At 42.9% G+C, this 22,510-nt stretch overlaps 3 protein-coding genes and 1 non-coding gene across 4 annotated transcripts; all 4 read right to left on the bottom strand.

Moving 5' to 3' along the window:
• Window positions 1–109: 109 nt before the first annotated feature.
• eed (embryonic ectoderm development) lies at window positions 110–6,735 on the bottom strand. The gene is made up of 12 exons (XM_041966248.1): window positions 6,595–6,735; window positions 5,750–5,902; window positions 5,377–5,469; window positions 5,069–5,134; window positions 4,520–4,645; window positions 3,842–3,923; window positions 2,868–2,959; window positions 2,644–2,777; window positions 2,428–2,533; window positions 2,089–2,247; window positions 1,839–1,912; window positions 110–1,048 (listed from the first exon to the last, which is right to left on the bottom strand). Exons 1-12 carry the CDS (start codon window positions 6,712–6,714, stop codon window positions 922–924), a joined length of 1,332 nt encoding a protein of 443 aa, XP_041822182.1. The 5' UTR covers window positions 6,715–6,735; the 3' UTR covers window positions 110–921.
• A 571-nt stretch (window positions 6,736–7,306) lies between these two features.
• pwp2h (PWP2 small subunit processome component) lies at window positions 7,307–15,044 on the bottom strand. The gene is made up of 21 exons (XM_041966232.1): window positions 14,897–15,044; window positions 14,310–14,422; window positions 14,016–14,110; window positions 13,783–13,882; window positions 13,297–13,440; window positions 12,655–12,790; window positions 12,302–12,531; window positions 11,596–11,739; window positions 11,430–11,500; window positions 11,216–11,352; window positions 10,430–10,578; window positions 10,159–10,306; window positions 9,901–10,051; window positions 9,574–9,754; window positions 9,330–9,477; window positions 8,961–9,069; window positions 8,634–8,699; window positions 8,128–8,346; window positions 7,890–8,040; window positions 7,730–7,804; window positions 7,307–7,642 (listed from the first exon to the last, which is right to left on the bottom strand). Exons 1-21 carry the CDS (start codon window positions 14,912–14,914, stop codon window positions 7,450–7,452), a joined length of 2,778 nt encoding a protein of 925 aa, XP_041822166.1. The 5' UTR covers window positions 14,915–15,044; the 3' UTR covers window positions 7,307–7,449.
• Window positions 15,045–16,171: 1,127 nt separating this feature from the next.
• On the bottom strand, window positions 16,172–20,428 carry pjvk (pejvakin). The gene is given in 6 exon segments (XM_041966497.1): window positions 16,172–16,528; window positions 16,657–16,703; window positions 17,792–17,909; window positions 18,246–18,387; window positions 19,284–19,479; window positions 20,218–20,428. Coding segments are annotated over 6 exon segments (1,071 nt in total).
• On the bottom strand, window positions 16,996–17,068 carry trnar-ucg. Its single transcript has one exon. It is a non-coding gene; the product is annotated as a tRNA-Arg (tRNA).
• Window positions 20,429–22,510: the final 2,082 nt, after the last annotated feature.

Here is a 22,510-nt window from a genome sequence, read left to right as displayed (position 1 = left end):
ATAAAGTTTTGACAGCGAGAGATGAAAAAAATGCTGCTAAAAATGACTTAAAACGCAATTTCAGTCTGACTCTGTTAATCCTCAGTAACCGCACAAACTGACTCCAGTATGTATTTACAAAATACATTTTATTGGGGGGCTTTAAAGCAAACCATCAGGGTGGTAAAAGAAGGATGGAAAGGAATGTAAGAAATGCAAGAAGAAAAAAAGGACAAAAAAATCAGATTTTTTTCTGTGAATAAATGAATATAAAAGGTGGCACAGTGCAAAAAAATCCATCTTTTGTCATTTCGTCTGTTGTGTCTTAAAAGCTTATTTTTCCTAAAACAATTGACAAAAATCTGCCAGTTGACTGAGATACAGACAATAATTCCTCTTGTCTAAAGAACATGCAGAAAAATGTCCCTGACTGCAGAGAATAGGAGTGATTGATCAATATCTTCTGATGAACAAGTCTGCATAGGAATCTAGAAGGCACTTAACCTCCACCAATACTTCTCTCGTCACCATCATGCTCTCATAATTCGTTTTCATCAGATTCAAACACTGATACTTTGGAACAAAGTACGTCTTCACTGTCGCTGCTGTGGCTGAAAAATGTTCTTCTAAAAAAAAGAAACAAACCCCGATTACATCTGATGTGTTGTCGGATATAAAATGTTTCTGACACTTCTTAGAAATCTGTTATTTTTCCTCATAAATCCTGCTGGTAGACAAACAGGAAATGAAACAACCTCCTTGGCCAGAGTAACAAAAGGAATCATCTCACCTTGGCACAGTTTCTCACTGTTTTAAGGAAACGGATTTTTAGACCACACGTAAGACTAAAATGTTCAAACAGACATTTCTTGCAGTGTACGTCTGTACAACGGGGGCTGCAGGGTGGGACACGGAGCAACAGGAAGGGAAACCGTTCAGGCTTCAGCGCTGCCGGTCCCAGCGCCAGATTGAGGCGTCGTCGCACACGGCTATCAGGATGCTGCTGTCACGGCTGAAGCTGGTTTGCCGGATGGCCGACGTGCATTTGGGCAGGGTGAGTGTGGTGCACCTGGAGACCAGAGAGGAGACGGTTTACAGCAGCTGCATTTGATAGATTTCAATCAGCATGTCTGTGTGTTTCCCAGGCTGCATTGTCATCAAATATTCATTGTAAACTGACAAATCAATTGACAATTATCATTTCAGCTAAGAAAATAAAAGAATACTTTGTGTCATTCATATTTCCTCTTTTGTGTTAGCCAGGAATGATATTTTAAGACAAACAAAGAAGAACTGAGGTGTGTTTGTTTTTTCTTCCATTTTTGTGACTCAACATCCGTGAAATATTTGTTGATGTGTTCGTGCCTCTTGGAAACTGTTTAGAAGTTAAAAAAAAAAAAAAAAAAAACCCTCACAAAACAAAGGATGGCTGCTTTAGTTAAAATGAGCAGCTTCAGTCAACAGTGTGTATCTACTTCACAAAACAACAAATTTGAACCTCACAAATCAACATCTGGAAGTCAAAAAGATGACGTGAGCTTCAACAAATTACCATTTCTGTGTTTCTGTTATTTTGTCCACACCCTGGAAATCTGCACAAGGTTCAAACCAAAGTGAAACTAAAGCTGTTGATCATATTGACATCACACTTGTAGTTTCCAGGGTCACGAAAGTGTTTTTTCCTGTTTCGGGCTGCTTAACCAGTCTGGTATGAATCATGCACCAAATTACATTCATATTTTGGGGGATTTAAAGATGATTACCAGTGGCAGAGGGAGTGACCTGGCGTCAGTGGGGATTAAAACTTTGAAGTATCCGTTTTAATAAAAGCTTTCTTGCATCTGAGGCTGTTCACTTACTTTGCTTTGTGTGGGTCTTCCACTTCAAGGTCCCACACATAAAGCTTCCCCACCTGGTTTCCCAGGGCTAGCATCTGTAAACCAGCATCAGAGAAGACATTATCAGCACCAGGATCAGATCTAAGCTGCACATTTAGGACCATGACTGTAGCTGAATCACCAACAACAATTCCTATATTATTATTCCAAAAAGGTATGAAATACAAAATGAGAATATAAAATGACCACACACAAAAATAAGTGACTTCACCTTCTGCCAGAAGTCCATAGAGAAGCGCATGTACCAAATGTCACACTGGCTGTAATCAAAGCGTCCCAGAATCGTCACATTTGACTCATTTGGTTTAATGTGATCGATGTCGTCCTCCATCTTTCCTGGTTTCCAGCAGACGATGGCATTTTCACAGGACTGCAGTGAAAGATTTGATTTTGGTTAACATTTCAGCAGTCTCTCTCAGAAAGTATTCAGGTGACTTTCTGCACACTCCATGTATTTTAAATTGATTAAATTAGCCATTTTTTGTCAAACAATTCCACACAAAATAACCCCCAATGACAGAGAGACTCACTAAACTCACTACTAACTTGCCTTGGAAAGAATAAGGTCCCCCAGCCACCGCACACAGTCAACATAGTTTCTATGGATGTCTCGTGTTGAGAAGTCGGGGAAGTGAATTTTCTGCGAGACAAAGGGTCTGAGGAACACACACATTGAATAAAAAACAAAGATGAAATCATGATGAGAGTTAAAAAACTGAAGATTTGACAGCTTATGAGTGCACAGGTGAACTGTGAAAAGACCTACCTGTTGGTCTTGGAGGGGTTGTACTCATAAGACCCACGAATGGCTTTTTGCATTCTCTCTGAATTGATACGCCAAAGTTTTAGGGAGTGGTCCATCCCACATGACATAATCTTTTCACCCAGAAGATCAAAATCCTGCAGCAGGGGTATAAAAAACAGATTTAAATCCACATACTGTTTGAGATTTACCGTTTTCCACACAGGGCCGGATTTAACGATACTCACAGCACTAAGCACTTCATCTCGATGTCCTTCCACTCCACCAAATATCGCCACTAATGTGTCCGTCTGTATGTTCCATAGACGAAGGGCGTGATCTGAGGAAACAAGTCCAGTCAAGTAAGCTTGAACCAACCCAGTTTCAACCAACAATATCATGACATCCATCAACCAATCAACCCTCAACTTTTAGCAGCACAGAGTGAAGATTTGTTAGCGAGCTAACAACAGCATGGTGCATGTTTGTCAATCTGCCTGATAAAGGAGGCCAGTAGTAGTGAATGCAAGCATCCAACTCTCAATCACTAAAATTCTCCATGTCAAAATCAAATTCCGCTCAACATTATGTCCTGCCTGCATATCATGTTTCACTCAGAAACACGCAAGCAAGCTAGATACTTGTGAAATCCTGCTTCATCTGGACTCTAAAATGTCTGATGTGGAAAAAGTCTTATTTCAGCTAAAATGAAGTGATGTTTGCTTCCACATTACAGTGTAATTAATTTATCACTTGCAGCTGTTGGTGGTGACGGTGAGGCAGCAGATGAAGCAAATGAGCGACGCCTCTTCCATCAAGATGCCGTTTAGCAAGACGAGGTGGGAACGTGTGAATTTAACAACTTTAAAGCAGAGTGTACCTGCGCCCAGCTATCATTCGCCTGATTAAACGTCTGCTGCTGTTACCTAAGCAACGAGAGACCATCTGACAATCATAACAATTAAAAAATGAGCAGTGTTGCACAGACTGGTACCTAATTTTTTTATAACATTCAAGACAACTCATGGGTGAGTAAGTTGTCAAGATGTCTACAAAGCCATCAAAGCTTTGGGGCCTTTTCAAATGTCACTGCAGTTTTATTTACCTTATAAAGGAACATATGATGAATAATATGGCATACTGGCCTCTGAAAGGCTTTTCTGTCATAATTGTTTGTAAAGAATTTTGAAGGTTAAAAAGTTTTTTTTTTTTTTTTTTTTACCTTTGCTGACAGACAGAAGGAGATTTGGATCCCTTGGATGAAACTTGAGCTCATTGATGGCATTTCCATGACCTACATAATGCTGGATTTGATTTAAAAGAGAAAAAAGGTTGTATTGTAGATATGATCTTGTTTTATTCAATCTCAGCAATGAAGATTAATCACAATGTAAAGCTTAATTTATGCACAGGGCATAATTTTTAAAAAACAGTTATGTTAACAGTTGATTCAGATAACTACTAAACAACAATTCTAACTTGTGCCACCTGTACTGACACTCTAAGGAGTCACATTTAGAAAATTTGGAAAAAAAAATATATTGAACACATGGAAAAAAATACACGTGACTCTCAGTCAATCTACTAAAGACATATTTGACAGCCTGCCTGCAACTCTCTGATTCACTAAATAGATCTTTCACCATTTAATTGCCCTTTTCTTTTAGGAAAAGCCTGTAGAACACTTTCAATTGTTTCTGATGTGTAAATCAGAGACATTGAGATTGCATCAATGTATGTCATGTGTGTTCAGCAAGAGGAATGAGGGCAAAGTGTGTGCTGGGTTACTCCAAGAAATAAGAATGCTGTTCAAGTTAACCAGCAAAACACAGTGCAGGGAAGCTACAGACCTAATGAAGTCTACATGCTACATATACGTGTTGAGCCTGATCACCCTTACCTTGATGCACTGCATTGTGATGTGGTTGATCACCCGAATGATGCCACGAGACCCGGCCACAGCCAACAGCGGATGGCTTGTGTTGGTGTCGTAGGTCCAGGCACACGTGTAGAAGTTCTCATCTGCCTTTGCACGTGTTTAGTCAAGGAAATTAAAACAAAAACCTTTCCCAAGAGAAGGCTGATTCATTCTGCAACATATTGCCTCATATTTGCATTTACACATGTCCAACAACTTTTGTTTACCCCTGTGCAGCTCTCCTGGACCAAGTAAGAAAGCCTTGCTTTGTGGCTGGTTGCTAAAACAGTTGATATTAACCAGAATTTTCCTGCATGGTTGGGATCTTTACCAGCGCACTCATATCGAAATTGTGACAGAATCTCACTTCAGCTGTTTGATTTAAGATAGCCACATGGCCGAGCTTATCTATAACACTCACATACTCATAAACATCTCTATGCAAACAATTCAAGTACGGCCTTATCTTAATCCAATTCTTGCATAGACAGGACCCAGTGTAAAAAGCATGTCAAAAAAGTGAAAGGATACATCTGCATCAACATAAGACTGCAAAAGCCTTATTTCTCCCTGAGAGTGACATTCATACAGAGTTACCTGGTGAAGAAGAAAAGACAGCACCAGTTGAGCAAAGAGTGTGCATTGCAATATGCTGAGCCACTACAGTAGTGTATATAATAGATGAAATACATTCAAAGACAAAGCCGCCATACAAAAAACCCACAAATATAAATGCATTAAATGCTCTAGTCCAAAAGAAGACAGGCAACATCAAGAAATGGGCCAATTCAAAATACCACATGACTCTGTTGTTACTCAGATGCCTCATCACCACTTACCCTGTTACTCCCGACTGTGGCAAACACCAGCGGGTCTCCCTCTTTGCTGTGCCAGTTAAACTGGACTCCAAAAAGCGGCTGACCGTGGTCCTCCTGTGGACACCATTATTAATTCATTATCAATGACTTTCAGAGGGTGAAGTCAACTGACCTCTGCTGAAACTTTCGGCATGCAACAAAACTGTGCTCTTCAGAAATCGGCTTATGGTGGCTGATGGACTGTGAGATGAACCAGAGCTGAATGTAAGAGGAAGTTTCTCTTAACATCTGGATGGTGATTATTACCATTCAAGTTCTTAAAAGAGATGGTTTCAGTGTGTAACTCAGCTTAATAAACGACATGTTTGTTGTCCAGGGTGGCATCTGTACTCACCCTCAGACTGTTGACACATTTAAAAGAATATCTGCATTTCTTGGACTTCCACTTGCCCTTGCCCCAGCTCTTTCTGCCCGGGGCGTTGGCAGTGTTAGTGGGTGTGTCTGGGCGCTCTGCGTTGGTCCCACTCTCAACACTGACAGCATCATCCTGCAAATGCAAAAAAAGACAAACGTAATGTGTAGACATGTTTAAGATTTGTCCTGCAGAAATGTCTGCCTGTGCTGAATAACATCTCAGCAGGAGAAGAACAAATAAACAACCACCTGACCTGTAAAACTAAACATTTTTCTAGCTTCTATCTGCTGAGGAAGTAAGTAGTAGTGTTAGTAGCAGGAGTAGTGGTATTTGCTAGAGAACAAGATGGCTCTGATGCCAGCATATTTCTGTCCAAATTTGGCAGTGACAGGACATCCTTCATTAACCATAAAGATATTCCTACCATCTCAAGCTAACGCCTCTACATCAGTCCTTAAATGAAATCTGCCACAACGAACATTCAATTATTATTTTCCTGATCAACTTCTATTAGTTGCTAGCGCTGATGCTAACCTTGGGTTACACGTGAAGGATGGTCTGAGCATAAAGAAAACGTGTTTTGTGTATGTACATTATTTAGTCTGAAAACACATGTTTGCAGTCTATTTTGGACCTGACAAAGAGGTAACCTGCTAATGCCCTCATAGCTAAAGTACACCGGCTGTTTGAATCTAGCCGGTGTAGGTGAACAAAGCTGCTAGCTAACCACTTTAGCTGGCCGGCTACTTGAGCCGATGCTAACTCGCTAGAAGCACTTTGTGGGTCATTTGTCGCCGAAGAAACAACGCGGTTTGACTTCTTACATTCTCGTCTCCTGATAAATCGGGGTTACTGTTCTCGTCACTGCTTAGTTTCTGTTTCTTCGCCGGTATTTCTTTTCCCGCTTGAGAGGGGGACTCGGACATGTTCTTATTTTCCCTCATTTTGGCTCAAATCCCACCTCTTCCGCTCAGCCACCGGAAGTACTACCGGGTAAAGTAGTTCGAGTCCGTCTCTGGTTGTAGTTCATGTAGTTTTAATTCATATACTTGTAGAAGGAAATTACCCGTTTACTAGTTTCTTTGCATTATTGTTGACATTTTATTCAATAGCATAAAAAAATGAGAAGTTGCAGTCCTTGAAATCAGTTCATTGCTGTCGTCCTTTTAAGGACCTCAGGGTGCTGAGGTCCTTAAAAGGATTTGAATTGGCACGACTACATCTCCCTGCTGGCCTGCAAGAGCATGGCTATGACCCTGGAGGTGGACACTGCATGGACAAAGAGCCATTTAGAACCCTTTTTCATAGAACCTCAAAGGCTTCCTTCAACATCTATTGTTTTTTCTTTAGGGGTCCTGCTCACCCACAGGTGTTTTTACTTGTGTGGCTGATTGGACCACTGCTCAGGTTGGACATCAAGAGACATGCCGATGGACATATGAGGTCACAATTTTTAATCAGCCCAGAAGGATCACTTGTGTGTGCAGGTGACCTAAAACCAAACTGAATGCAGGTGAAAGAAAACATAAAAACATGCACATTTAAAAGTATTTAATAATAAAGAAAACAGTTTACAATTAAGTTTTCTGAAGTACACAGAAGTTTGCTTTTACAGTCCAACATGGTTATTGTCCATTTGTGTCATGTGTCATGTTGGAATGAGATGAATGGCTTCAGGCCTACAGCATCATATCTGCACCCTCCAAGGAGGCCTCGCTCATCTCCTCAGACAGCTCTTGTTCATCATCATCATCATCATCATCATCATCATCGTCGTCGTCCTCCTTGTCCTCCCCTTCAGCTGCTCTCTTCATGCCCCTCTGCTTTGATAGGGCCACTGCGTAGCGAATGTTGTACATGTTGAAGTCACACCTGTGCAAAGAAAACACATATTTATAATGACTGACTTGGTTTGGAATTGGGTGTCAGGGTCCACTGAGGCCAAATGTTGACACTTACAGTTTGGACAGATTGTCAAAGTGTCTCTGGATGCTCTTCTGTAGCGCCTGGAGGGTGGGCAGTATGGCTCCTGACCTGCACGCCACGTAAAGATAATCAGTTACCGTCACTCACAATTACAGTGAGACAGTCATGTGTGCTTAAGGGACTGGGAGCAGACCTGTTCTTGAGTTTCTGTCCATGCAGCATGAGCAGGCTCTGGGCCCAGGTCATGAAGAACTGCAGGTGACCTGACTTCTCCAAACACGCCGCCACGAAGCCCAGAAGCTTCTCAACGTAGATGTCAGGAAGAGAGCCACAAACTACTGGGACTGGAGCAACAAAACCATCCGCATTAGTCGGCAAGTTCATCACAGCGAATCATTTTTAATGTGTCATGAGGAGGATAATTTACTCACTCTGCTCATGCGGCACCGTTTCAAGCACTTCCTGCTTGAGGGCTTTTTCATTGAGTCTGAACGCCAGGACGATGGCCGACACCCACTCCTGCAGCCGCAGCTGCTTACGTATGCTAGCCGGCGTCACATCCAGGTCGAGGTCATAGGGGTCAAAGACCAGAGATGCATCGAGGGAATAGACCAGCAGGCCCTCGGTGGTGGTGGCTGACCAGCTACGACCTGAGAAAAGATGGTTTATGAGACCAGTTTTTAATATTCTAGTATATTTAAGTATGAGAGGGGACTGAATGTGCAGAAAGGTTGCTCTGATGAAGGACTAAAATACTTTAAAGAAGTTTAATATTTGTGAGCATTTTTGCAAGATTTAAATGCTCACATTTTCAAACCTGTATCTCTGATTTTAATCTCGCTTGTCAGACTTTACTAGAACTCACAAAACTTCTCTTCAGGGAGAAATATAAATTTCTCCCTGAAGAGAAGAAAAAAAAAAAAACACCTCCACCTACCAGTAGGGGAGAAACGCAGTGAGCTCACTCTGATCTCTGGCTTGAAGTGTCGAGAACTCATATCACCTGTAAAGAAAAAAAGAAAAAAGATTTGTGCAAAAAAGTGACTTTAGACTTTAGATAATCTGTCAATTTATGGAGAAAACCGATGCTGGTAACTCTCCTCATTAAGCAAATGCAAATAAATCACTCCTGTCTGGTGGCAAAGATGAAATCGCTGAAATATGAAGGAAAAGGTCAACACAAATTCCCATACCTTTATTTGGAGAAATAAGGCATGCATATGCAAAATAATATCTGGTGTAAGTGTTGAAGTGAGCGTCCTACCTCTCCTGACTCCTGGGAGGCTGATGTTGACCCCGTCTCCATCTCCAGCTCCCTCGTCCACCAGAGCCAGGCTGCCGAACTCCGTCATCTTGCGTCGGTCCAGGAACTCCTGTGGGTTAACGTGGGACCACAGCAGGGATCAGTTAACAGACTACCACTATGACTAACACACCCATTTCCAAGACTGATTGTGCTGATTGGTGAAAGTATGTTGGTGATAAACACTGGTCTGAATCTCTGACGTAAATCACACAAAACATCAAAAGAGTACAAACATAAAATTGAAGACCTCTGCTTTCCTATATTTTACTTTACATGTACAGTTCACGGCAGTTGCAGGTCCTGACTGAGCTCTAGGTGAGGCCGTACCTCCATGGCATCAAAGGACAGATTGCAGGAGATCTCAAACTTCTTCATGAGCATCTGCTCCTTGACGTTGTAGATGCAGACGAACTTGGACTGGCCTCCCGCCAAGATCGACTCCCCATCCGCAGAGTAACACAACGACGTGAAGGACCTGCATGTGCATAAAGCATCAATCAATGCCCAAAAAGAGTCATCAAATCAAAATCTTCTATGATCTGGGCCACAGGAAATAAGCTCTCTCACTCACTTGCCCTTAGCAGACTGCTTGGCTGTGATTTTATCGGTCTCTTTGCGGCCCATCTCCAGGTCATGGCGTCCAGCCACGGAGCCGGTTTGAGTGGCCGTGTGGGGGTTCCAGAAAGAGATCTCACCGTTCAGAGTGGCCACAGCCAACTCCTGACCATCAGGGCGGTAAGTCACTGACAAACCTGAAGAAAAAAAAACACAAAAGCACAGTGAGCATGGTCACTGTTGGTCTACTACAAAAAAGACGAAACATTTAAAAAACAAGATTTGAGTGGATCTGAGTGGACAAAAAAGCCTGTAATCCACCCCAGGTATGTCTCTGTCTTACCATCAGAGGTGAGGGGAAGTGTTTCTTTGACCTGCCAGCTGTCCTTCATGTCCCACAGCCGGACAGTGCGATCCCATGAGGCGCTGGCCAGGATTGACTGAACTGGACTGAAACACAGGCAGCTGACTGGACCCTCGTGGCCCCCAAGGACCTAGTCAATCACAGGCAGATGTGGTAAATAACAGCATAACCTTTGAATACATAGTGAGAACTGCAGTTTATCCTTTTTAATGTCAAAATATGTCCTAATGTGCCCACCTCCAGCAGTCTGCCTGTCTGCATTGACCACAGAAAGATCTCAAAGGAATCCTGGGCTCCTGCGCTCACCAGCTCTCCACTGACATCTACTGCAAGGGAGGAGAACTGCGCCGGACGAGGCGACGTGAACGTCCTGAAGTTTCTGTATCTGTAATTCATAAAAGGACACACGGTCACACATGTCGAGCTGATGTATTTATACAGCACGTACTCAAACACATTTGTATTCTCTGTGCTGCTGCTCAGCCCCCATCTCCTCACTATCAGTCACCTGTGCAGGTCGAACGCTCTGACCGTCCCGTCAAGAGCAGCGCTGACGATGACGAAGCCGCTGGAGGTGAAGGTGACGTTGGTGACGCTGCTGGTGTGCTCTGTGAAGGTGACGAAGCACAGGCCGCTGTTGGTGTTCCACACTTTGACCTGTGGAAATGAGCCCACAGTCTGAACTCTGACCACTTCAGGTCGCAGCATTTGCAAGTGTTACTGTTTGTTGAATTAAAATGAGAAACTTGAGAGCTCACACATCAAAGCCTGCTGAAGTTAACATGGAAATGAAATTGCTGAAATATTCCATGCCAGTATTAGTGAGTCTGCAGCCACAGACACATTTTTACAAATCTCACTGTTTAAAAATCCACAATCTTTAACAGATTTTATTTGGGTTTGTTTTGTGGCCACTCATAACTGAAGGTTATTTTTCCACAAGCAAATTTCATCATATGTGTAATGACACCAGTTTAACAGCCACAAAAAAAGGAATGGATGGACCGACATGCAAAAAACAGTTTTAGTGTGTTTCGATCAGCAACGTTTGCTTGCTAGTTGCTAATTCATGTTGAAATAAACTGCTTAGAGTATAAATTATAGAATATGGTCCACTTATCTAAGTTGACACTTGATCAAAATGCTGTTTTTTCACTGCATGATAATGTGTTGCTAACTGAAAAGGCTAACAATAGCTTGATAGTTGCTAATATGTGTTGCTGATATACTGTTTAGAGTGTAAAGTATAGATTATGGTCCACTTTTGTCATTTGATAAAGCGTGAAACACCCACTTTGCCATCGTCGCCTCCTGTTACGATGTACTGTCCGTCTGGCGAGTAAGCCAGCGAGGCCATGTTGTTGAAGTGTCCCTGCTGTTTGAAGACATACGACTCGCTCTGCCACTCCCACACCAGCAGCTGACCCATCCCTGAAACAACAACACTGACATTAGGTGTCCTCTGCTGCTTACAGAGCAAGATATATAAGACAAACACAACTTCTTACCTGAGCACCCAAAGCCGATCCAGTCTCCAGAGCTGTTTATACTCACTGAGGTGATTCTCTGGTCTGAAATACTGGAAGGAAAAGCATTCAAATAGCATCATTCAAATGGGCAAACAATGCTTTTTAAAATCTACCCTGATAAACAAAAAGTTCACCTCTCTCTCACCTGAGGGAGTGAATAAGGTTAAACTCTGGAAGTTCGTGCAGGTGGAAGATGCCTGAGGCGAAACCTGTGACCAGGATGTGTGTCGGCTTGTGGTAGGCGGCGGCCGTCAAGTTGTTAAAATCCCCGTCTTTGTTGAAGAAGTGCCTGCAAGTGCAGAGTGAATAAACAAAGCTGAGCTGCAGAGGTGCTTCCAGCCTTAATTTAACTTCTGGCGCCAAGAGGCATCTTAAGAAGACGCTGATGTCTTTATTATCAACTGAAATTTGGCACTTCTGAGGCATTTGGAGTCATCACCTGGTATTTATCTCCACTCCGCACCTTGTTGGGGAGCTCGTTTTTGCACTTTCAGGAGGTTTAATTGAAAGGAAAAAACGACTTCGAGACATTGGCTCAAAGCCAAAGCACTCGCTGATTTTCATTACAAATGCTGATACCGCTATTGCAGTTTTAGAACAGCCAAGGGACAAATAAACCTGCACTTTGTGAAGCCAAAAGCGTAATGGAGAGCGGGATGATTGCCAGTCCAAGTGTCAAAGAATGAGCGGTACAGTGTATTTTGGAAGGGCTTCTGGCAGCGAAGAACTACTGTGACTGAGAGATCGGCGTGAAAAACTGTTGTGTGGCTTTCAGGTTCAGCAGGAGGAACTTCATAAGAAAATGAATTTGAAGGACCATTTCACATGAAGGACAGAAAAGTCTGTCTTACTTGCTCTTCTGCTTGTATCGAACGTTTTTGTGCTTCTTCTCTTTGGGAGCTTCAGCTTTCCCTCTGATGACCTCGCCCTCCGTCCTGTCCTTCTCATCCTCCTCCTCCTCCTCTTCATCCCCCTGCCTCGGGGTCTTGGGTTTGTCCTGGCTTTTCTTCAGGATCAGGCCGTCCAGCTCAGTGTCGCTCTCCCAGACACACAGTGTGGCGTCCTGGCTCAATGTATACAACTGACGACACAGGAACCACACATTCATCAGGGATAGATTTACAAGGTCTCTATATCAACAGTTTATTTGATAATGTCCTGTCAGCCGAAATCATAAAATAGAGCAAGGCAAAAATAAACTCACATCCAGACTGTCCTTCTCAAAGAAACAGCCCACGATGACGTCCTTGTGTCCACCCAGGGAGTAGTAGATAAGGTTGGCCCAGCGCTCCGCACCAAACACCCACGTTGACATGTCTTTGCTGCCCACCACAAAACACCTGAAGGATAATGTCACAAAAATGATTTTTCCACAGCTGTAGGCTTCTTGCATGCTTTGACGTTTAACAAATTGCAACTGAGTCACTCATAAGCTCTTGTTTGCGTCTAGGGAGAGAACATCACCCCAAACTCCATTCAAAAATATGGAAATTCAACAGCCTCTTGTTTACAAGCACAAAGCACAAATTCAACCAGTCCACAACTACACCAGTCCGCAGTGTAGCTTTATTATAACTTTATTATAGTGCAAGACAATTAGAGCCTTTTTTCATCATTTAAAAATGATGAAGTTTTATGATGAAATGTGTCATAGACATCAGTCAAACTTGAGTATGAATGCTAACACTCTACGACAGAAAGCCTTAAATGTGCTATGTGATTTTTACATTTACAGATTTGTAATGACATATTAAATTAAACATTTTTTAAATTAAGTTTGGTGCAACGTTCTCTCCCGTATAGTAGTTGTAGATCGATGCCAACAAACTGTTTAACTTTAACTCACTTGGAGTCGTCCGTCCAGTCGATGCAGGTGGTTTCATCGTAGGGACCATAGTAGCTCTTGTCCAGCACGAATGCATTAAACTCCCGCTGCTTTCCGGGAGCATGGTACATCAGAGCTACGTTCTCCTTCGTTACAACAAACTTCCTGAGAGGGAAAAACATATCAATGCTCCGCATCTTTTTTGTTGCACTTGAGGTCAGTGTCCCACAAATGAGTTGCAGTTATTAATAATGTCTTAAAAGATAGTTTGGAAGTTTATAGTCTACAATATGAAAAATGTGGAATTGTTTTCCTAACTGATAATTATTTTTCAAGTAAAAATAGCTGCCATTCGCTGGATCTGGCTGCTCCTCTTTGTCATATATGACAATAAATTAAGGACAAAACAAGTAATTTGAAGATGCCACCTTGGGGTCTGGTAAGTTGCGATGAACATTTTTGACAGTTTTTTGACATTTCATTGAGAAATTCACTCGACAGCCTTACCTGCCATCAGGTGAGAAGCGAATGCTGTTGACAGGTTTGTGAAAGTGGAAATGATGAAGGATGGCTCGAGTGATGAGACTGACCAGCAACGCTGCACCGTCTGTGTGACACAAACACAGAAGCCCATAGGGATTTCTGTTGTTTTATTTGCAACAGGACATTAACTCCTGCCGAAGTCCTTATAATCACACCTTACAACAAAATGTTTCATTCACATCAGCGGAACTTCTTACCTTCATCCACCACGATTGCCAAGTTCCCATCAGGTGACAGACCAACACATGTTATGTTCTTTGTGGTGGAGACTGGTAACGTCTCAGATGTGTTGCTGAAGGACAAAGAAAAAAAAAAGAGTCTTGCTTTGGCTTTTATGATGAATGACTGTCAACCTAGCTTTCATTGAATGACATGTCACACCAGTTCATGGCACAGCATCCAGATGTTATGAAAAGTAAGAAAGGTCTGAAACGCCTACATATGACGACATTAACAATTGCTCAGTATTTCAGTATTTAGTCATGACTTACTTTTTGAGGTCGAAGACAGAGACTCTGTTTCCAACCGGACTGATCACAGCGTTTCCATCTTTAGAGAAGTTCAGATTTCCCTGACGATAGACGGCTCCCAGCAGATTGGAAAACTACAATGTAAAGACAGTGGGTGTCTTTTATAGCACTAATAAGCCTCAGGCTAGCGAGACATCCCCGTGCCGAACTCCATTCAAAAATATGTGAATTAAACAGTGTCGTGCTTACAAGCTGGTGTGCTTAAATTTCACGGCTCCAACTAGATAATCTTCACCGAAGTGTCAATACGCTGGTCCTTCAGTCGTGTTACATTAGTTTTTAAGTGGAAGACGATGAGAGAAACCTCCGCTACATAAGGATAAAATGATATGATGGAATGCTATTTAGAATCATCGACGCCAGCCGGACTTAAGTGCGCATAGAAACACTTCTCAGTTCTCCAGGACCTTTACCGACATGTCATGATATATCAGATTAATCCACTTTTGAATGAAGTTTGGTGTGTTGTTCTCTTCCATTCACTACATTCAGATCGACGTTGACAAGCAGCGCGACAGTACGAAGTTAGCTAGCAGTGTCGTACTTACCCTATAAGCGAACTTCATTTTACTGGATATCCCTTAAACTTCATGCATGTATGTGCTTTTTAATTCTTTATATATCTCAGTGGAAGTGTGGATATAGCAGTAATTTTACACATGCCGCTTCCCCCACGGCTACCCCACACGTGTTTGCATTTTGTTGACACTTGACACTTCCGGTTTGAGTCGAGTTAAACTCAGAACACTGCGCCCTCTAGCGGCAAGGAGGGTAACTGGGTGAAAACACTGCGCCCCCAAGCGGCAGGGAGGGTAAAAGAGTGAAAGTCAAAGCATGGCACGCCAAACTTTATTCAAGACATAATCCAGTTCAATCAGAAAAAAACAATATACGGACATCAGAAAGTGATTAGGGAAATGCAACAACTTGCGCATCCAGCTAGTAATATTCCCAGTTTTATCATGAGTTCAAATGATTGTGCTTTACAGTTGATTTTGGCTCTTATGGTGTCATAAATATCAAATACAAATTTCGAACGGTATATTTATATAGTAGGATGTATACTGTAATTTCCACCAGCTAAATTCACATGTAGCCTCAAAAAAATAATTTAGCAGAGGATGTTCACGCTTCATAAGAAGGGGAAGCAGTCAAACTTGGGCTAAAATTGGTACAAGTACTGCAGCGAAAGAATTAACTGAACTAATTTATGTACTTGAGGGAGATCTGCTTGTCTCAAAAGATGTTTTTTTCTGTATCTTTAACAAATATTACCTCAAATAAAAAAATCATTTTAAAAGCAATCACAATAACATTAGGCAACAATCTGGAAATAGAACTCAAAAGACAGAACTACTCAGAAGCTTCCATCAAAGTTAATGAGGAGCAATTAGTTGTCATTTACTCATCCAATGTACTGTATATACACCCAAGTTAGACACAGTGCAAACAAAAAAATCCCGCTCAAAATAAATGACACACTTGGAACAGAAGAAGCCCAGGCCTTCACACGATCCCTCCGGCCCATTTTCACTAATACCCCCGCTGAATAATTTAGCATCTGGCAGCTACAGTACAGCACATGTGTAGAAATGGGTCGGCGCCAAAGGTAAACTGAAAGCACCGCACAGTGAGAGATAACGTTGACTGGAACTGTTGGCTGAGGTAATGGCTCGAGGTGCTATGGTTCCGTACAAAGTCCAGTCCATGTCCAGTTTCCGTGACTTTTAATTGAAGGACTACATCTCAAAAACAGCTTGCACTTGTAGCATCTTGCACCACCAGAAAAGCAAAGTTTCTCACAGCATAAAAATGTCTCTTTTTCACCTCAGCGTTTTGTGCCAGAGGTCAAAACAGGGCACCACGTGCAGGCGGACATATTTCTGCCCCCCGGTCGAGCACTCCAGGCAGCCGTAAACAGTCTCCCGCCGCTGGTTGCCCATGCCGCAGAGCGCACAGGGCCCCTTGGGGATGTTGTGCTTGAGGAGGTTGACCCGTGTGTGGGAGCTTTCTCTCAGGTAGGCGGTGGACACATCCGTCATGCTGGCGGCTTTCTCGTAGTAGTCGGTAACCATGTCATCCATGTAGGTGTCGGAGTGGGTGAGCTCCTCAAACGTTCTGCTCTCTACACAGCAGTTGGACAAAGTAAAAAGAGGAAGTTATACTGAGAGTAACGGAGTGTTTATGATGGAGCAGAGGTCTTTAAAATACCTGTTCTGAAGGGGTTCCCATAGACGATTCCAGACAGGAACCGCCGCAGTCGACCCATGGAGAACTGGCCAATGAAACCACCGAGCTGCTCCCTGATCTGCTCCCGCTCAAACCCCCCTTGAGACTCCGGAGCGACACAAATATCTGACACAGAAAGCAAAGTTTAGCGTTAAACTCTGCATCACATCAATTAATATGCTGCACTGCATATTTCTGCAAATAAGCATTTGGTCTACAATTAATCAATCAGTCAAGTTTGGCACTATTTGATCACCACTTCTCCCTCAGTTAATAAATCAGAAAAGATAATCCTCCAAATAGTTTACCTGGTTCACAAAGTGGCAGCTTCATTGCTGTTGTTCATTGACAGAGATAACAGTTCCAGGTCATATTGCATTGAACAGCTAACAATGATCCACTTAGATGTTGAAGGATTCAACCACGAAGGGACTCGAACCCTCAATCTTCTGAACCGAAGTCAGACGCCTTTTCCATTAGGCCACGTGGTTGACTAATGTCTCCAGAGTGTCCATTTCTCTGACGCAGGGTCAGCTACTTTGGCAAAGGATAAAAACATTATGAGGCATTTAGATGTCGTAGGACTTCTCAATTTGGGGCTTTTTGCTTTATTAGCATCCCACTCCAACCTTCTGAGGTAAAGCAACCGTCAGTTCTTGTGACTGATCCACCGCGACTTAGTGAACCGTCTGTGACTCTGGAGGAATGTTTAAAGGTGGAGAAGTTGTTTCGGATGAGAATGTGTGGCATGAAGAGGGCTGAGGAGCCTCCACAATTGATGCAGCTTTTCATGTGGGACACAGCTTTCAACCGTGAAGCGACTCAAGCCTCCAATTTTCACAATAACCACACTCCTTATCCTTTAAGCGCCCCGGTGGCTTTCATCGCGCTCTTTGTTTGGAGTGGATTAAAGCGGGAGTCAGAAAAACTGCAAAGCAGAACTATTTCCTACGAAGGTGCAGTTTCTAATTTCAGCACAGTGAGCTTCATTTAGCCATTTTTATGCTAGCAGGAGAAGAAAATTTCTAGAGTAATTTCAAAGAACAGGGGGAACACACACTCACCACACCACACACAAACATCTCATCTAACCGGATGTGTCTCTCATATAAAGTGGAATAAACATGTGACAAGAATCACATATGGCATAGGTGTGCGTGCTTGATGTGCAGCGGGTGAAGAAAGATGGGGAATGACGGCGGCAGCCTTCCTACCGAGACGCCCGTCCAGTCGAACAAACAGCTCGCAGACGCTGAAGGCGATGGTGGTGTGAGCCGGGATGACGATGGCCTTGTCTCGACCTTTGGGGTTCCTGCCGTCGTCGATCTGAAACTGCAGCGTAAAAGAAAGCTGAGCGACGCGCCACATCGGCCAGCACTCCACCTGAAAATCTGCATCTTTTTGATCGATGTGCATTTTGAGATATTTCAGCATCAAGCGGTGGAAACGACGAGAACAAATGACAAATATAGGATATTTCAAAGGACATTTGGCATTGCAATACATTAAATGAAATGAAATGAAAAGCTATAGAATAATTACATTTTTAAATAGAGAATGAATTTTAAATGGGTGACATGTTGGCACGTGACTTTAAATGACTGAACTGGGAACAGCCTGGGATGGATTGGTGTCTCCAGCGCTGCAGCTGTGTTTGTGTGCATCTACCCTCATGGTCGTCCCCCTCATGCCGGCATGAACGGTCAGCGAGCACTGCCGCGTGGTGCGGATGCTCTCCACGACGACACAGAGAACGCTGCGCCTGCTCTCCTTGGACTGACGAACCAGGCAGTGATCCAGGTCCACTTTCCTGAAACGCCCGGGAAAACAAGTGTTGAGACACACATTAGCTTGTTAGCTTTCTTGGCCCAACGTGAAGATCGATACCACAGGCAGGATTTGTTCTTGTACAGATGGAACAAATCATTCGTCCAGAAAATGTTAATTAATGAGCTTTAGAGATGCCTGCAGGTGGAATATATTCTCACTCTCAACTCGTCACACGCCGTTCGGGGCCACTTGGCATCACATTTTATGGCAGTGGGTGTCATTTTTCTAAATGCTGGACTCAACTCAAGATCAATAATAAGCAATAATAAACAGAAAATATCCAGTTAGTAACGTCTTGTTGCACTTTCAAAATAAAGCGTGCTGAGTAGACATGGTTCATGCTGTGAAAGGGCTGCACTTCGGTTCGATTTGGGCACCAAATGTTAAACAACGTTGGACGTAAACACAGTCGATTCTCTGACTCGCATCATCGTCACGCTCTTGTATGTGTGCCAGTGTAGAATAACGTGATCATTTATTCATCCTGACAGGGAAACCCTCCTCTCACGTTCCCTCTGCCACAAGGAGGTCAGAGGTCAGGTGTCGACATCTAACTGTTGTCAGGGAAAAAAAAAACATGAATGCAGATATCTAAAATGTCAAATTTGCATCAATAAAAACTTTATTAGGAAAATCAGCTCATTGCAGCTAACTCTTAAGATGCTTCTCCCACCTTCTCTCTTTTCAAAAATATAAATAATTCACAAAAAATAGATCATTTCACTTGGTTATTAATAAAACATTGCAGAGATGGCACCTGGTCATCTAATCCGTCTTAAGTGATACGATGATGATTATGTTTCTTTCGCTGATGAAGATCAGCGTGCTCGTAGAGCAGCTGTTGAAAGCACGTGAGCGCGCCGTACGGCGTGTTACCTGGAGTTGAGCTCTCGCAGCAAGGTGGGCACCTCCAGCTCGTGTTTGGTGACGATGCCGAAGGAGGCTTTGACGGCCACGGAGTCTGATCCGCTGATGTTGAACCCTACGTCGTTGATGAGGTGGTTTCCTAACCGGCCGTTGAGGGCCACGTCGGATTTGTCCTCGTAGTTCAGGAGCTGATAGGACGACACTCCTGTGTCAGAAAAATGTGGTCAAATACATTTACTCAAATCCTGCACCAATAAAAGTATTTGAAAGCTTAATTACGTGTTATTTCATATTTTAAATGGTATTTTAAATAATATTTATAAAGTATTTAACTCAAGCAGCCACAGCAGTAAAACACATTCATGTATCAATACGATCAATCCAAGAAGACTGCATTGATTACCTCTAGTTATGATGCTTAAAGTACATTTTGCTGATAGTACTTGCGTACTTTTATGTAAGGAACATTGCATTGCAGCACTTTCACAGCAATTCCCATTAGGGTAACACTGATTTTTGGGAATTCGTGGTGACGCTTTAGCCATGAAGAAATGGTTTTATGTCGTTGTAAATAGGGAGAAGTCTTGAAGGAACAGTTTGGCAGTTAGCTTAGCTTAGCATCAAGACTGAAAACACCTAAACAAACCCATGTTGTTCAGCTAAATTGCTCAAATTCAATTTCAGCGTGGATATATTTATATATATTTATACATATTTCTAGTGTATCGATTAGTTTTGAATGGAATATTTTTGATACCTTCAATGGAGAGCTCATGCAGATTATATATAATATTGTTTTTCAAATTTCAAGACGCTTAAATCCTTATAAATGGCAAAATCGCATGTTTAAAGTTTCTTTAATAAGCCAAAATTGGAAAACACATGGAACATCTCTCACAAGAAGCTGATCCTGCAAATTCTGCCTTCTATTTCATGACTGCACCTGCTGTGATCTCTTTCTCTCCGACCATGATGTCTTTCAGCGAGAAGGGCGTCGACGCGTACTTGTTCTTCTTCCAGAAATGCCTCTTCCTCTTCCTCGTAACCAGGCTGAGGGGCTGGTAGCGGTCGGCCTCGCTCAGGCTCGGGACGGGGATCAGCCTCCCCGTGTCTCCCACCTGCCTCACAAAGTTTTTAGTGGCTGCTGCGAACATTTCGAGTGATGCATGAGGACCAAACCAAATATCTTCCCGGCTTGAGAAACGACCTCAAAAGGAGGCTACAGCGCCACACACACTGCTGGCTCCATTTGCCAGGCTTGCTCGGTGAGCTCAGAGCTGCTGAACAATGTTCTTCTCAATGAGGGAGCTAATCCTGGAGTGTCCTTTCAGACCCGTGAAGTGTTCAATAATGCAGGTAGTGTGTAAGGGAATATGGGACAAGGTGTGTGTTAACTTGATAGGTAGCTGTGGGCCTTCAGCTTCCTGTCACATGACAAATGAAGTGGAAAAAAAAGCAAATTATAGGAGCATTGTCTTCCCAGTACTTTTTTTAAACTGCTGGCTGAAGCTTGAACTATGAATAAAAGTCCACAGTCTTTCCTAAACAGTAGCTACATGTTCTCCTCTGTCTCTGGGATCCAGGAAACATGTGCACCGGCCAAAGGGCTGTCTCTGAAAGCCTGAACAGTGGCCTGGATTATTTTTTTAGGGATGTCTCTGCGGTTTTTGTGAGATCTAATGTTTTTTCTGTGCTGCTTTTTTTAGTTTGGATAATGTCCACCTTCGTGACTGGTGGCCTCCTCTCACAGTGTGTGTGTGTGTGCGTGTCCATGCACACTCACGGGCTGATCTCTCCTGTGGTTGCGCTGCTGTCTCGTCCATACATCCAGAAATAGCTTGTACGTTGGTGCGTTTTCAATGCCACATGTAAGAAGCCTTCTTACCACAAGAGCTGGGATCAGAATTAGTTTTCTATACATTACACTCCCTGTAATTTCTACTTCTTGGCCAAAAGAAGCATGATTTTAGGATAAAAAAAAATCACATCATCACAGTGCAGTTTGTACTTACATGCAGGCTTGCCTGCTCTTTGAAATTTCAGGAACACCTACTGTGCAATGCATGTTGAATCCCAGTTAATTCAAACCTCAGTTTAGCAACTGAGGTTTTGTGACACACACAGCTTTCCCCTGGCACCACCAGGTGAGATTAATGCGGAAAAAGAAAGTGAGTTTTTCAGCTGTGATAGAGAATAAGAAAAGATGTCCCTGATGAAAAAAAAAAAAAAAAAAAAACAGCGACCAAGACCAAACAGAAGTCCCAGCACAGCTTTGACACCAGCTGGAAGCCCTCCAGCCCGGGCAGAAAGCACACATGCTTTAAAATCGTCTAAAATGACATGCTCAGTATCTCAGGAGGAGGCAGACAAACACTGACTGCTTCAGGGGTTGACATTTTTGACCTCTCGTCGAGACGACATCTTCTTGAACCACCAGTTCATCACACTGCATAAAAAAACGATGAATGCACAGACGCTGAGCTCTCATCTGATGCAGGAACTGTCTTCCCATCTGCTTCAGCTTCTGTCCCCCGTGCCTCTGCCCGGTTCTCCGACTCTTTAATGGGAAATCAGTCTGTTCTCCAGGCACCTGAAACACTTCCTGACCCGAGCTGTTCAGCAAAGGAAACAAGAGAAATCCACCTCATCCACTGACAGAAATGCGACTTTATGAAAGTTTTGATAACTCAACTGAAGAGGAAACTACTTGTTAAGTGTGAAGTGTTTTGTGCAGGAATCACCAGCAGAAACGACAGCAAAGGAGTCAAAATGTTCGTTTTGTTCTCGACCTCCAGGACATCACCTCGGGGACCGACGATCTGCTTGACGCACCGACTTGGCAGAGCTTCGCCCTGGAAAACACATCAGATGAATGCAACATGCACATTGTAAAACACTCAAGCCCAGAGAGCACAGATTTAGGACAGCAAGTTGAATTTCAGGCAGATAGAAAAATAAACTGGTTGCTTCCTTTTCAACACGTTATCTCAGTTAACGCTCTGGTGCAGCACTCATTAATGTTGGATTTCATTCATCATCAACAGCTGACATTCAGGAGCCATGAAAGAAAATCCAGAAAGCTCAAAGCACAAAGTAAAGAAAAGGAGAAACCAGGAAATGGAAATCTAATTAATTCTTGTGACAGTGTAAACAAACATCGTGCAACTCATTTGTCTTATTCAACCTGATTCTGATTCAACCTACATTTGATTTCTTGGCCACTTGGTGGGCAGTGC

The sequence above is a fragment of the Chelmon rostratus genome, chromosome 24, assembly GCF_017976325.1.
Source record: "Chelmon rostratus isolate fCheRos1 chromosome 24, fCheRos1.pri, whole genome shotgun sequence".
In the NCBI taxonomy this organism is placed as follows: domain Eukaryota; kingdom Metazoa; phylum Chordata; class Actinopteri; order Chaetodontiformes; family Chaetodontidae; genus Chelmon; species Chelmon rostratus.
The sequence above is the reverse complement of the archived record's forward strand: the minus strand, read 5'-3'. Positions and strand labels throughout refer to the sequence as shown.